The sequence below is a fragment of the Anomaloglossus baeobatrachus genome, chromosome 4 (genome assembly GCF_048569485.1).
Source record: "Anomaloglossus baeobatrachus isolate aAnoBae1 chromosome 4, aAnoBae1.hap1, whole genome shotgun sequence".
In the NCBI taxonomy this organism is placed as follows: Eukaryota; Metazoa; Chordata; class Amphibia; order Anura; family Aromobatidae; genus Anomaloglossus; species Anomaloglossus baeobatrachus.
The window spans coordinates 430,463,696-430,480,221 of NC_134356.1; the positions used below are offsets into that span (position 1 = coordinate 430,463,696).

The window sequence follows — 16,526 nt, forward strand, 5'->3', positions numbered from 1 at the left end:
AAATAAGAGTTTTTGACTATGCCACTTGCGGGTTGCGGCAATTTTGTAGGAGCCGCCACTGTGTGATCTTCCTGGGGTGGGTATTATAATGCAGCTCAGGTGTTCTGACCCTTCGCAAGTAGGGCTAGGCCCCGGAAAAGGATGATGGGGGTATTAGTGTGAGCTGATGATGCGCCAATGTACAAAAGATTCAAGCCACACCGGGACTGCAGTTTAAACTGGTTTTTACTCACTGTTCTGATACTGCCACCCGGGTGGTGCTGGTTTTCTGGTGTTCCCTCACCCTTGGTTTCCAGTGCCAGTTACTGACCTGGTGAGCTGTCCTCCGTACACATGTTGGTTTTTGGTGGGTCCCCGTGGCCTAAAGCTTTCTGGGACCCCCTTTGTTTCACAGTCTTTACCTGTATAGCAGGCAGCCTGGACAATTTAATGGGCTGGACTCCTGTCCCCAGGTCCCCTCCTGTCCCCAGGTCCCCTCCTTGCTGCTTTGCTACGGATGCTCATGTTGGTGAGGGACCCTGCAGATCCCCTGACCTGGCACATTTAACAGGTAGCTTGAAACGTACTCCTGTTCAAGGGAATTGCACCCTGCCAGTGCTGGATGCTGTGAGTCCTGGTCCCGCACTCCTCTGTCAACCCTGGGTTCCTTAAGCACTGGTTCCTTAACACTAGAACTACTGAGGTAGTCATTTTGACTACTTTGCACCATGTATTTCTATATAGGTGTCACGAGTCCAGTAGTTCTAGTGTTAATCCACAGCGACTCTCCTCCTTTTTAGCTCCAGTTCTTTCTTCAGGTTTTAACACCTTTTTCCTCACTTTCTCTCACGTTCTCCTCACTCCCAACTCACTCCGTTCCCGCTCTCTGTCTAAGTCCAGCCCCTCTCCTTCCCAGATTTCTAGCTTACCGTTTGGATTTAGCCCTCTTCCAATAGGCGTCTTTCATCAGGACCGTCTCTAAGCTGTCTCCAGGCAGGGAAAAGGGGTTGTGTGTTTGTGTGTTGTGTTGTCACCGGCACTGGTATTAGAGGGTTTGTCCACAGGTTACATATTTTGTGGCGCCTGATACCTCAGGGGTGCTACACAATCATGTATTTCTTCCTTCAACAAACTGCTAGGGCCTTTGTAGACAAAGTACCTGAGCGGTTTATTTGTAGATATCTGTATATAGGAAAAACCTATATCTGTACTAGATAATAGGAGTCAGAGCTGCTCGATTTGACCGTATATATTTTCACTTGAAGGAATATGAAATTTATTAGATTATTTTTAAAATGGGGACACTAATTTTCTAACGGTGTGTCAAACAGAGGTTAAGAATAAATATATTCTCTTGGAGCATATACAAGTATCAAAAGTGAATCAAGACATGGAATAGTTGTTTTTTTATTAATGAGGACATACTTTAAAGGGAGTCTGTCAGTAGTGTTTGCTATGTCATATGAGAGCAGCATGATTTAGGGGCAGAGACTCTGAGTCCAGTGATGTCACTTAAGGCCCCCATACACAGTTGGTCAAACTGGTTTGGATGATGGTCTAATGCATACGAGGGCATTGCTGAATGATATTTGGGGTAGATGTTGATTGACCATGTCCTATTTTGGGCTATCGATCACATTGTTCTCCCGGAGATACATTTCGGCTTCGGCTGACATTTCAGCTAACAGTTTTCTCATAGAGAACACAAGAAAGCTCCTGCGTATGGGAGAGTTCACTCAGATTGCTGTCAGCTGAAGCATCATTTGGCAGACAGCTATCTAATGTGTATGGCCAGTCTTACTGGCCTGCTTGTTGTAGTTTCAATAAAATCAGTATTTTAATAGTAGGAGATTATCAATATCGGACTTATTGTCTCCTTCAGTGTAGTCCCCCTGCTATGTGTAACCCCCACCCCAACACTAGCTTTTAGCTAGTGTACAGTAGAGACACTTGCCAAGCAATGGTGTGTGTGGGGGGTTATACAGGGCTCCGCATTCAGAGAACTGGTAGTTCTGCATCAGATTAAACAGTATTATCAAAACTGCAGCAAGCAGCTCAGTAAGTGACACATCGCTGGAATCAGCCTCTGCCCCTACATTATGCTGATCTCAGATTATATTGCAAAATCATGGTGACAGATAACAAACGTGTTTAACCAACAACAGTTTGATAGATCGTAGAATATAAGTTAGTGACTGTACTTCTAGAATGAAGGACACCGTTAAAGGATTACTTTTACATTCTATATTAACTATCTAAAAAATAAGTCTCTGGCATTCATACATTCGGCTTTGATAACACACATGCATACATCCCAGTAACCCAGTGTATGAAGCCAGTGTGATCCTTACTGGTCTTTAGGCCAAGAGCAAGTCATGGTGTATATAAAATGGGTATATTAATATTTAACCCCACTAACTTGTTTTTAGAAAATAATCATCTGGACAGCATTACGTTCTGTCTGACCGCGTGTCCCATGATGAACCTGTTATACACATGGTTAAAGTACCGGGACCTGGCATTTTATTGCTATACTAGAAGGTGGCCCGATTCTAACGTATTGGGTAGTCTAGAATGTGTATGTAGGTTAGCAGATTGAATAATAATATAATCAGTAAGCCTTGAATAATGATGGTTCATTTTTTTCTCGTTGGTCTCCTGCTGTGCAGCACGCATCGTCGTGTTTGACAGTGGGAGACCAACGATCTGAATGGGCAGGGAACCTGGGTAGGCTAGTAACCATGGTACACATCGGGTAACTATGCAAAGCGGTTTCCATAGTTACCCGATGTGTACGCTGGTTAACAGCGTACACCGGCTTCGGCACACGTGTGCCGAGAGCCGGGGTAAGCTAGTAACCATGTTACACATTGGGTAACTAAGCAAAGCGGGTTCTATAGTTACCCGATGTGTACCATGGTTACCAGCCTACGCCGGGTCCGGCACACGTGAGCCGGGAGCCGGGGTAAGCTAGTGGTTTCACACATCCGGCTTTTCTCTACTTTGTCGGATCCGGCGCGCTGCCATAGGCTGCTTTCAGACGTCCGTGTTTTTAACACGGATGTCACACGTACCCATGTTATTCTATGATGTGCCTCACACGTCCGTGTTTGCACACGGACCGTGTGACTTTTCATGACCCCACACGTACACACGCAGGCATCTCCGGCAGCACGGATGTCACACGGATCACACACTGATGTGATCCGTGTGACATCAGTGTAAAACATACCGGAGAAAATATGGGTCTTTTTAATAAAAATATTTTCTATATTTACTTCTCTCCAGCGATGCTGTCTCCGGCTCTGCTGCCCTCCCGCTCCTTATCGCCGCTCACTATACTCACTGAATATTCAGTGCCCTGTGGAGCTGGAAGCGGGAACAGCGCTGGGGACTTCAGGGCCGGGGACCGCATCGCTGGGTGAGTATACAGCTGAGTGTGTGTGTGTGTGTGTGTGTGTACATGCATGTGCGCTATGTGTGTATGCACTCGGTGTATCCATGTGTGTCTGCTATATGTGTGTGTGTGTGTGTGCGTATGCGCTCGGTGTATCCATGTGTGTCTGTGTGTATATGTGCTCAGTGTGTGTGTGTGTGTGTGTGTGTGTGTGTGTTGACTGGCGGTCAGGAGCGGGAGGCAGCAGAGCCGGAGAAAGCAGGTGAATATGAAAAATATTTTTATTTCACAGACCCATGTTTTCTCCGGTACCTGTCACACGCACGCAAACACGGATGTCACACGTATGACCATAACCATGTCTGTAAACAATAGGATAAAGAGTTGCACACCAGTCACAATGTATAGGGGAATAATGAAAAGCAGAACTGCTATGGGAATACTAGACTGAAAAATACAATGAACTATCTGAAAAAAGTGAAAAACATGAAAATGGTATGTGCATAACTGCTATGAATAATAGGAATGAGAGATGTTTAGCCATTGTATTGAACAATGCAAAGGAGCCCCAAAACCAAACGCCAAGGTAATCTCCATTTTTGGGGTCCCTAACTTATGTGTAACCTCACCTGCAGTTAAAAAACTTGCTCTGTGTGGGAAGCAAAGGACCAAGCTATATATGTGAAATACAAAACATGGCTATGGGTGGGGCAGGGTTCTCAGACAGAAAATGCATACTAATTAAAGAATGTACGTCTGGAACTCCATGGTGTGAACAAGGTGCAAGATTCAAAAATATACAACTAAAACCATGTGTGTGACTGGTACCTGTTTAAACACGGACGTCTGAAAGCAGCCATACACTGTGTACAGTACAGTGGCCGCGCCGCATCTTCCTGGACACATGCTCCGGTCACATGACAACACGTGATCGGAGCTTTTCGCGCGGCCACTGTAGTGTACACCGTGCACGGGAGCGCGCCGGATCCGACAAAGTGGAGAAAAGGTAAGTAACTATTCAAAGCGACAGTGCTGACTTGTGCCGGGAGCCGGGGTAAGCTAGTAACCATGTTACATATCGGGTAACTAAGGAAAGCGGTTTCTATAGTTACCCGATGGGTACCATGGTTACCAGCCTACGCCGGCTCTGGCACACGTGTGCCGGGAGCCGGGGTAAGCTAGTGGTTTCACACATCCGGCTTTTCTCCACTTTGTCTTGCCGGTGTGGGTCTTCCGGGGGTGCAGCAGTCATCTGGGAGTCGGGGCTCTGTGTGGGTTTGGGGAATGCGTGCGGGGGGCGGGGCCATGGCGAGCGTCCAATGCGTGAGGGTGGCGGGGCCTGACTGAGTGGCCAATGCGTGCGGGGGCCGGGGCGAGCGGCCAATCCGTGCGGGGGGCGGAGCCGAGGCGAGCGGCCAATGCGACGGTTGTCACTGTAACGACATAATTTTGGAGCAAGACAGACAGACAGACAGAATAAGGCAATTATATATATAGATCTTTATTACTTAGGGTGCCTACTGACTATAAATAGTATTTGCCGAATGTCAATTGTACGATTTTGATTTAGTTTTTAAATTGTAACTTCTGTTGTGATAGTGTCCTGCACACAAGACTTAAGATGCATTTACACTGTGTGATTATCATCAATTATTATATCTTTTCTTGATAATCTTGCAGTCTAACCTGACTGCCGATCACGTGACGAGTGAGCAAAACGACCATTCACCAGGTGAAAATATCTTCTGGTTTTCACAAAACATCTTTATTCTCGGCAGCACATCATCCTGTGTACACAGGGCATGTGCTGCCAAAAACAATGACCGCTTTTGCTCACTGATCGATCTATTACTGATTGTGTAGTGCACATCTGGCCTGTGAAAATGAGCAATTAATTCGCCATCGCTCAGCAAACACGTTCTTAGTCATGGCGCATCGTGCGGTATTTCTGGACATTCGGAATCGCTGAGAAAACTTTGAGAACTGATGTTGAAGACCAAATCGTTACTTCTTGGCTCTCTTAAACTGGAAACCTTCTATTTATTTTTTATTTACTTATATAGCGCTATTAATTACATGGCGCTTTACAGACATGATCATCACTGTCCCCATTGGGGCTCATAATCTAAATCCCCTAACAGTATATCTTTGGAGGAAACCGGAGAACCTGGAGAAAGAAGCCCAAGAAAACACTGGGAGAACATACAAACTCCTTGCAGATGTTGACCTCTATCCGCTCCTTTTGAAAATGTTTCATACATAGACTGTATAGAAATACTAAGCAGCGTCTGTACATCTACCTATATTTTTAATACATTTTTTGGTCTGGATTTAGCTTACTTGTTGATATGTTTATTTGTCTCTATGAAATAGGATTTCTTAACTGTGACTCCAAGCACAATCCAAGCAGCACGGGCTGGTAATGCCATACATGCCATGCTAATGTACCGTAGAAAGCTGGAAAGAGGCCTCATACCACCAGTAAGTGAAGACAATATGAAGCTTGTCACCATCTGTTAGCCTCTGTTCATGACACTAGATTGAAGCCATCACAAGGGTGGGACAGTGAGATGTCCATGAGGGATTCCAAACGGCGAAGATGGAAAGATGCCTTATATCTAGTCATGGAGCGTAATTTAGTTAACGGCTTTTACCTACTTTTGTCACCAGGTCATGGCTCTTGGCATTGTCCCCTTGTGCTCATATCAGATGGACAGGATGTTTAATACAACAAGGATTCCAGGAATGGAGACTGGTGGGTACAAACCTAGGAAAGCACAAAGACACAAGTCACCCACTCTCCCAGCACATGTATTTGGCTTTTTGGCCATGGATAGATGGCTTCTACTGCTAAAGCACCACTTTGAAGAATGTGGTCACACTGTTGGATTTCAACACCACATTCCCTATTATTAGTTGCTATTGTAGAAGCTCTACATTGCAATCTTAATAGTGCTTCCCTAAGGTCACTGTCTAGCCCTTGTCATAAACTGATATTTTTTATAGTGAATTACATTCATGATTTTATTTATTATATTATTTTGAAATTAAAAAAAAAAATGTTAAAACTAGAATAAAAAGCCCTCATCCTCCCTTCCGTGTGATTTTTTTTTTTTTTTCACAGACCACCTCCAGCACCTGGTTGAGAGCCGCCACGTATGTGTGTATCACAAAGGCCGCTACTATCGGCTATGTCTATATGATGACAGAACGCTCCTTAGCCCCCGTCAGTTGCAGACACAAATTCAGCGCATTCTTGATGACCCAAGTCCACCGCAACTGGGTGAGGAGAAGCTGGCTGCACTCACAGCAGGGGACCGGTGAGCAAATGACCGTAGAAGAGAAGGAAATATTAGGCCTTGTGCGCACGCTGCATTTTTGCCGCGTTTTTGTGCATTTTTTTGGGTGCACCTTTGGTCCCAAAACTGCATGCATTTCCTTCCCCAGCAAAGTCTGAGATTTTATTTTTGCTGTCCACACGTTTCAGCTTTTTTTTGGCTGCGTCTTTGTGGTGACCACAAAGATGCAGCATGTCAATTCTTTCTGCGTTTTTGCCAGCGTTTTTAAGCCCTTTCCAGTCAATAGATTTGATTTAAAAAAAGCGCCTGGGCAAAAACGCTGTAAAAAAAACGCGGCAAGAAATTCATGCCAAGGGACCAAAAAAGTGCATCTTTGTGGTCACCACAAAGATGCCGCGTGCGCACATAGCCTTACACTGTTCTAAAATAAACCTTCAAGTATTTGCTTTTTATTGATCTGTTCAGTGGTCGATGGTGAACTGTTGGTCTTACATTGCCATCTTGAAGTTGTAGAAGCAATGCACCCTTGAGATGTAGCTACTGTCTTGGGACTACTATGAAACAGTATAGTATGTTTAATCAAGAAAAGGGAGAACACTATTTCAAGGGCTCTTAGCTTGTGTTTTTGTTGTTAAGGGGTGCTTCACACATAGCGAGATCGCTACCGAAATCGCTGCTACGTCACGGTTTTGGTGACGCAACAGTGACCTCATTAGCGATCTCGCTGTGTGTGACACTGAGCAGCGATCTGGCCCCTGCTGTGAGATCGCTGCTCGTTACACAGAGCCCTGGTTCGTTTTTTTATTGTTGCTCTCCCGCTGATAAGCACACATCGCTGTGTGTGACAGCGAGAGAGCAACAATCCTGAATGTGCAGGGAGCAGGAGCCGGCGTCTGACAGCATGCGGTAAGCTGTAACCAGGGTAAACATCGGGTAACCAAGGTGGTTACCCGATATTTACCTTTGTTACCATCCTCCGCTGCTCTCACGCTGCCTGTGACGGCTCCTGCTCTCTGCACATGTAGCTGCAGTACACATCGGGTTAATTAACCTGATGTGTACTGTAGCTAGGAGAGCAGGGAGCCAGCGCTAAGCAGTGTGCGCGGCTCCCTGCTCTCTGCACATGTAGCGACGTTATGATCGCTGCTGCGTCGCTGTGTTTGACAGCTAAGCAGCGATCATAACAGCGACTTACTAGGTCGCTGTTACGTCACAGAAAATGGTGACATAACAGCGACGTCGTTATCGCTGTCGCTATGTGTGAACCCAGCCTAAATCCCAAAGGTTCAGCTCAGCTATATCACAGGTTTAGTGTAAGATTCTGATCAGGATCAATAGCATAAGAATAGGAGTTATAGAAATAACCTACAGTGCTGTGCAAATTAATTGGGACAAAGCATTTTTTAAGTAAAATCGTAAGTTGGTTACCAGTCAGTGATTCAAAGCAGTTTTAACTGCTTTGAAAAGGGAAATGTGGAAGAAAAAGGAAAACGACACCAAGAACTGATAAAACATCAGAAATAGTAAAATTTAATGCAAGAAAAACAAGTAAAGACCTCCAAAGAGACTTGTTTGCTGCAGGTATTGATATTAGAGATTCGACTGTACTGTGCAGGCTTATGGAAATTGGTCGGAGGGCAACAAAGCCAGTAAAGAAACAACTTCTGACATCTCCAATGATGTAGGCATACACTGCTCCCCCTGTTCAATATACTATTGTTAAACTGGTTGTCTGCTCTAAATCCACCAGTAAGCATTCACTACATGTAACTGCAGACTTTGTGACTCCTCACATCTCACACACTGTGCGCTGTGAAGATTCTTCGGTGTCAGAGCCAGGAACGGTTGTCACACGCCTGCAAGTATGTGAGACACATACTCCTTGAATTGAGCAAGGTTGTGCTCTTCTAGTTGGAATGTGGCCAGGAACATGCAGATCACATACTCTCTGCCAAGTGACTACCGTTCCCGCCTCTGACATTGGCGAATCCTCATAGTGCACAGTGCGTGAGATGTGAGGAGTTGCAAGTCTCCAGTCACATAGAATGACTGCAGACTTAAGGGGGCTTTACACGCAACGACATCGCTAACGAGATGTCGTTTGGGGTCACGGAATTCGTGATGCACATCCGGCCTCATTTGTGACGTTGTTGCATGTGACACATACGAGCGACCGCTAATGATGCAAAATACTCACCAAATCATTGATTGATTGATTGACATGTCGTCCATTTCCCAAACATCGTTGCTGGTGTTGGACGCAGGTTGTTCGTTGTTCCAGAAGCAGCACACATCGCTACGTGTGACACCCCAGGAATGACTAACAACAACGTACCTGCGTCCTGCCGGCAACGAGGTGGGCGTGACTTTCATGCGCCTGCTCTCCGCTCCTCCGCTTCAATTGGATGCCTGCTGTGTGACGTCGCTGTGACGTCGCACGGACCGCCCCCTTAGAAAAGAGGCTGTTCGCCGGCCACACTGACGTCGTTAGGAAGGTAAGCATGTGTGATGGGTACTAGCAATTTTGTGCGCCACTGGCAGAGATTTGCCCGTGGCGCAGAAACGACGGAGGCGGGTGCTTGCACAAGCGACATCACTAGCGATGTCACTGCGTGTAAAGCGGCCTTTATGGATTTAGATTGGACAAACCCTTTAAGAACTGTTTCTACATTTACCTGTAGTATGGAACTTTCTATTGAATTACGATGATGTACCACTTATGACTCCAGTTGTTGGCCAGTTCCTTCAGATATAGGATATGCACTTTTGTAATAAAAAAATATTTTGATATATTAGTGATCTGATATTGTGGGTTTTATACCTTTTTTTGGTATTGATTTAAACTTCCAATTTTTATAAATTGAGGGTTTTAAATTTGTTAGTTATGGTTTTAGTCTTAAGCGGGATTTACACGCTACGATATCGTTAATGAATTATCGTTGGGGTCACGTTGTTTGTGACGCACATCCGGCATCATTAACGAGATCGCAGTGTGTAACACTTAAGAGCGATCTTAAACGATCGCAAAAGAGGGCAAAATCATTTGCCGAGGAGAGGTCGTCCTGAAACAAAAATCGTTTTCAGGATGTTAGCGATGTTATTCGTCGTTCCTGCGGCAGCACACATCGCTATCTGTGACACCGCAGGAGTGAGGAACATCTCCTTACCTGCCTCCATCGGCTATGCTGAAGGAAGAGGTGGGCGGGATGTTTACGTCCCGCTCATCTCCGCCCCTCCGCTTCTATTGGCCGCCTGCCGTGTGACGTAGCTGTGACGCCGCACGACCCACCCCCTTAGGAAGGAGGCAGTTCGCCGGCCAGAGCGACGTCGCAGGGCAGGTAAGTCGGTGAGACGGGAGTAAGCGAGGTTGTGCGACACGGGCAGCGATATGCCCGTGTCGCACAACCGACGGGGGCAGGTACGATCGCTTGCAATCTCGCTAGCGAGATTACAGCGTGTAAAGCCCGCTTTAGTTTTGAGGCTACATTTTATTTTTTGGGTGTGTTGTGCTATATTGGTGTCTTGTTTTGTAACATATATACAACTTACTAATATACTTTGTAAATTAACCTATAACTAGCCCCTTTAAATTTTTAGACATTGATTCCCATCAGAAACATATAATACCTACAATGAAGACACAGGAATCTAGATTGCTTTCAAAAAGTGAAAAATTATTTTTATTTAAGCAATATACATATTCATTATAATTAGTGACATTTCACAACAGGACCACAGTTTAGTGAAAAATGGAGGGAGAATGGTATAGCCACACTAAAAGTTCCTATGGTGGTGTTCCCCGAGTAGGCAGCAACCCTCATTAGTTTACCAATTCATTAAATGCCAGTTATGACCAAATAGCAGACTTGCCTAGGCAGTAATATCTGAAAGACTATGCACATGTGCCCAGATATCTCCATGCATAAATGCTAAACGACCTCTTATGGTCTAATAGTAAAATTGCATATATGTGAATTGTAATTACCCTCAACCTTAGGTTAAGTTGGGAGCTCCACATAAATACCGTAAGAGGCGTATGCAAGAAGTATACAATGGGTTAGTTAGTGTATTAACCCAATGCTTGAATCAATCCAGGTCACATGTGGATACATTTCAGATAGAAATTATATAGTAGAAAAACAAGTTATACTCTCAATACGCCTGCAATGCTGACATTTTAGCCAATACCTGAAGTCATATCCAGTGATGGTTAGAGGGTCACCACGTGGTCAGGGTCCGTCACCAAAGAACCTGAGGGTTGCTGCCTACTCGGGGTACACCACCATAGGAACTTTTAGTGTGGCTATACCATTCTCCCTCCATTTTTCACTAAACTGTGGTCCTGTTGTGAAATGTCACTAATTATAATGAATATGTATATTGCTTAAATAAAAATAATTTTTCACTTTTTGAAAGCAATCTAGATTCCTGTGTCTTCATTGTAGGTATTTTAATATACTTTGTAGCGATTGAAATGAACCAGACAGTTCCCTTTCAGACAAATCCGTGTCTATATGCCAACACTAAAGGCTCTTTCTCATGTTTCACACAAGCCAGAAGTAGAGCCGACCAGCACCATTGGTGATAATATCAGATCTGGACCCTTTCTTAATTCAAGTATATTAAGTTGTATATATTTATGTTTTACACACACCAAAAGGTTGTTGATTTTATTTTGTTGTTTTTTTTTTACTTCATTAACAGTGGCTAATAAAATGTGGACATTGATGGGAGTTGTGTGTTTATTATCAGAAGTACACAATCCTATATTTGCTTTCAGTGGTGTAACTTGAAGCTCATGGGCTCCAATGCAAATGCTCCAATGGGGCCCCCAAGTATTGTAAGTCTTTAATAGCATTGGTCTTTTCATATCTGCCAAAAGGACTTTTTTTGCCCTCTAGGGCCCGGGTGCAATTGCAACCCCTGCACCTACTGTGCTTACGGTCCTGTTTGCTTCACCTTGAAAGTTGGAATATTTTGTATTATGCCACATCTTTTGTATCTTGGTGATTACTTTTTTGCAACCTACGGTATATGTTTGCACTAGTCCATCCATAAGACAGTAGAAGAGGTGGCTTTTAACAAGTAGATAGATATTGAATGTTCAAGGAAGACTGAATTTTTGGCCCTAAAGTCTACAGAATTGTGTATGCAGGATGAAACTCAGAAAAATGAAGATTAAAAAAGCAAAGTTACGAGGTTGTGCTTATGTAACTCATATCTATATACAAACTGTAAAATTGTGTTTGGATGGGTAATTTCCATTAGTGGCTTTATATAATGTAAATTATCATTATTTAAGAATATTATCTTTCAAGAATCTTGTTAGACAATCTTACCTGAATACAATGTAGTAAAAAGAAACCTCTCTTATTTTTAGAGTTCCTTGGGCTCGGGCGCGGGCTCAGTTCTTCACTCATGGCGTGAATCGGGTCTCTTTAAGTAGTATTGAGCGGGGTGTCTTCTTTGTCAGTCTGGATCCTGAAGATGGAGGATATCAAGAGAGCGACAAAAACTCCCTGAGCGTATATGCAAAGTCTCTGCTACATGGAAACTGCTACAACAGGTCGCTTACATTTTATTACATTCACTATGTATTGTTTAAATCCTGTATTGTTTTCTGTAGTGCTTATATTAATAATTATGCTTATGTATACAAACTAATGAAGTATGTTATGTATTTGTCATACATATTGAATATTGCTGCAGGTAGACTTTGAATAGCATCCACTATGTTATTCTGTTAGAGAATCATGCAGATGGCCTGTTTGAAGGGGTTGTCCATCAGGGACCCGGAATATGTGACAAAGTGGAAAAAACCCCCAAAATATATCACTTGTCTTTATAATTTCTGACTGTAACAGCTCCATTATTCCCATGATCATAGACTAAAGGCCGCTTTACACACTGCGATATCGGTACCGATATCGCTAGTGTGGGTACCCGCCCCCATCTTTTGTGCGACACGGGCAAATCGCTGCTCGTGGCTCACAACATCGCCCAGAGCCATCACACATACCTGTCTAGCGACGTCGCTGTGACCGGCAAACAGCCTCCTTTCTAAGGGGGCGGTTCGTTCATTGTCACAGCGATGTCACAGCAGCATCACTGAACCGCCGCCCAATAGCAGCGGAGGGGCGGAGATGAGCGGGACGTAACATCCCGCCCACCTCCTTCCTTCTGCATTGCGGCCGGGAGGCAGGTAAGGAGAGCTTCCTCGTTCCTGCGGTGTCACACGGAGCGATGTGTGCTGCCGCAGCAATGAGGAACAACTTCGTTTCTGCTGCAGTAACGAATTTGAGAATGGTCCCCCATGTCACTGATGAGCGATTTTGCACGTTTTTGCGACGATGCAAAATCGCTCATAGGTGTCACACGCAATGGCATCGCTACAGAGGCCAGATGTGCGTCACAAATTCCGTGACCCCAACGACAACGCATTAGCGATGTCTTAGTGTATAAAGCCCCCTTTAGCATAGGAATTATAGGATAAAGTTATCTGACTGTAGCACATGTCTTTTATATACATTTGCCAATAAATCTATGTTCACAGTATCGTTTGGGATTCCATTGATAATGGAACGCACTGAAATGTCCTTTATTTTACCAATACCTCTGGTGCCCATCGGACCTTTTTGACATATAATAGTTAGGATCCATCAGGTTACATAGTAGTTTGTAATTTTGATGGGAAGAATAGCATTGCAGACGCTACTATTCTTTGTATAAATTATAATGAAATGGCTGAGGGAGGTTCCAAGTGGAGAGTCTGATAGTAGTAAGAACAGAGGAAGAACATAGAAATATACTAGACCAAATGAAACATGTAAGATTGTGGAAATCATCTTTTTTTAAGAACATAAGCAAAGTAAAATTCATAGGGCATGGCTTAGTATTTCTTTTTATCTAGGTTTGTTTTATAAACGTCCTAGACACAAATGGACAGTTCTTCTTTTCATTTCAGGTGGTTTGATAAGTCTTTCAATTTGGTGGTGTTTAAAAATGGGAGGCTGGGTCTGAACGCTGAGCATTCCTGGGCTGACGCGCCAATCATTGGACATTTGTGGGAGGTACTTTGTTAAAATTACTCCAATTTCATGACTTGATGTTTTAAACAAGTTGTCTGTGGAAATCTATATGTCAGGGCTGGGGTGCCCTAGGCACTAAACCCCCCCCCCCCCCCCCACTTCGCTCGGAAGCAAATGAATAGCTTAGAGACTATGGTAACAGGACCCATAACACACTCCTCCCCTCTGATAGGTCAGGTAGAAACCTATGCTGACAACTTACATAGGAATTGTTACCCTTTTCACCAAAAAGTGTATTTTAGGTTTGAGGGTCAACAGGGGAGGAATTTCGAAGTAAGATATAGAATCATTCATTGCTTGTGGACCACTTACACAGTACAAGGGACAAATATATAGTTAAAGGGACAATATATTCATCTCTGACGTCCTATATTTTTTTATGTTTGACCCAAAAACCGTAATGGAAACTAATATAAATTAACTATAATGGGGGCGATGTGGTTTCAATTAAGGCGTCCATCATTTGGAAGATACCCAATGAAAGCTAAACAGACTTAATTATAGTTAAAGGGATTTGTATGATGGTTTTTCGTTCATCATGCAACAAATACAGCTGCACAAAACCAATGGTTCTGGTGATGTATTCATTGACTCATGATGGTTCTCGGGATATATTCATGTATTGATAGTTGTTCTGGTGCTGTATTCCTTTTCTTCTGATGGCTCTGGTGATGTATTCATGTAGTGATGATGATTCTGGTGATGTCTTTATATGAAACCAAAATCATAATTAATATATAAAAAGAGCACCAGAGCCTTCAGAAGTACATGGATATGCACCAGAACCACTATTGGTACATGACTACATCACCAGAATCCCCATGAGTACATGAATACATCACTAGAACCACTATCAGTACATGAATGCAAGCCCAGAACAACAATAGGTACATGAATACAAGAACCAAGCTCAGAGCAGTGATCGATTTTAATTTCAAGTCAGCCCCATATACAATTGAATCGCATGAACATACAAATCTACAACTCCCAGTATGTTCTTATTAATGGTAAGTAGATTAAGCTAGTTGTTCTTACCAGCTCTCATCAGACAGTGGGCCATACAGGAAACACTTCACTAATAAAATATAGTCAGTATCACAGATATAGATTTACACCCAGGTACACCTTTTGATAGGTGACATTTTCTCTTATAGGAGTTTTCTTTCTTCTTGTCTCAACCTTGTTCAGACTCCATGATGACTTTTCACACCCTCAGCTTGTCTCTGCTGACTTCCATCGTCTACACAGTGGAAATAACCTGCACTCTGATGGAGTTCCCGGCAGAGCAAGGAGTTGATTACAGCTTCTGTGGTCCTGTGCTGGTGGTGCTCACATCAATCTTGCAGACTCAAATTCAAACCTAAGAAAAAATCATTAAATAGCTAAAAATTAATAGAATCTCAATTTATTAGACATATTAAAAATATTTCCAGACAAAAAATATATATGAATTACAACGAGCACATAGGAGAGAAAAGTGCCTCAAACTATTGGGAAAGAGGATATAGATATATTTAACAGATCACTTAGTAAGCTGGTGGTCCATATTGATATATTATATATAGTACGGTATATCCATTAGATTAAAGAGATATATACAATTGTGCGTATATTTCCAGACAAAAAATATATATGAATAGCAATGAGCACATAGGAGAGAAAAGCGCCTCAAACTATTGGGAACGAGGATATAGATATTTAACAGATCACTTAGTAAGCTGTTGGTCCATATAGATATATTATAAATAGTATATCCATTAGATTAAAGAGATATATACAATTGTGCAACAAATTTCATACAGGAAGGGAATCACAGCCGGGATGCAGGCAGAGAGGAGGTGGTGAACGGTGCCAGTTACTGTGTCTTATGCCTCCAGCCACAGGAAGGCAGCGGGTGGCCGCAGGCATTAAGCAATGTAAATGTTCTCATACCCCCCTAGAGTCTGCCCTTCTCATGGTGGCAGGAGGTAGCACCGTACCCAGGTGCCTACCCATTTTCGCAGCCCTATATATATGTTCATTTTCCGAAATCAATGTCAACACATGCAGTGAGAATTTATTTATTAAAATATATAATATATAGAGTTTTGAGCAGTAACATGGGCTGACTGTTAAATGGACATGTAAGGCTACATGCGCACGCTGCTTTTTTTCCTGCTTTTTTGCTGCTTTTTTGGCTGCAGTTTTGTCAGCAGAACTTTCTGACATCTGACTTCCCAGCAAAGTCTATGAGAAGTCAGATTTGTCATGCGCACATTGCAGTTTATTTGACAGCGTTTTTTTTGTCAAAAGTTTGTGACAAAAAAAATGCAGCATGTTCATTCTTCCTGCGTTTTTGTCAACATTTGTCACCCATTGAAATCAATGAGGGCATCAAAAACGCAGGAAAAATGCATGCTAATCAAAAGTGGTGCATTTTACCTGCCTTTTACCTGCGTTTTTGGTACCAAAAACGCAGGTGATTTGTCAGGAAGTGAGGTCAGGCAAGTGGTCCCATCCCGTCCTCCATGTGTTCCCCGAAGTACCGCTGTCCCCAGGGGAGATGATGTGGAGGACGGGACTATCAGCAGCGGCGGCAGCGAGAGGGAAAAATCAATGTTTTCAGCTGCCAATGTCCATCCCCCTCTCGCTGCCGCCGCTGATAGTCCCGTCCTCCACGTGTTCCCCGACGTACCACTGTCCCCAGCGTGTACGCACAGGGGACATGATGTGGAGGACGGGACTATCAGCGGCGGCGAGAGGGGGATGGACATTGGCAGCTGA

At 43.6% G+C, this 16,526-nt stretch overlaps 1 protein-coding gene across 1 annotated transcript in view; it reads left to right on the forward strand.

Annotated features, from left to right (window-relative positions):
• CPT1B (carnitine palmitoyltransferase 1B) overlaps positions 1 to 16,526 on the forward strand; it is an 87,227-nt gene that overhangs the window by 39,667 nt on the left and 31,034 nt on the right. The window contains exons 8-12 of the mRNA XM_075345445.1: positions 5,750 to 5,857; positions 6,047 to 6,131; positions 6,501 to 6,696; positions 12,056 to 12,241; positions 13,640 to 13,745. Coding sequence (XP_075201560.1) covers positions 5,750 to 5,857; positions 6,047 to 6,131; positions 6,501 to 6,696; positions 12,056 to 12,241; positions 13,640 to 13,745 — 681 coding nt within the window. The remainder of the gene's footprint in view (positions 1 to 5,749; positions 5,858 to 6,046; positions 6,132 to 6,500; positions 6,697 to 12,055; positions 12,242 to 13,639; positions 13,746 to 16,526) is intronic.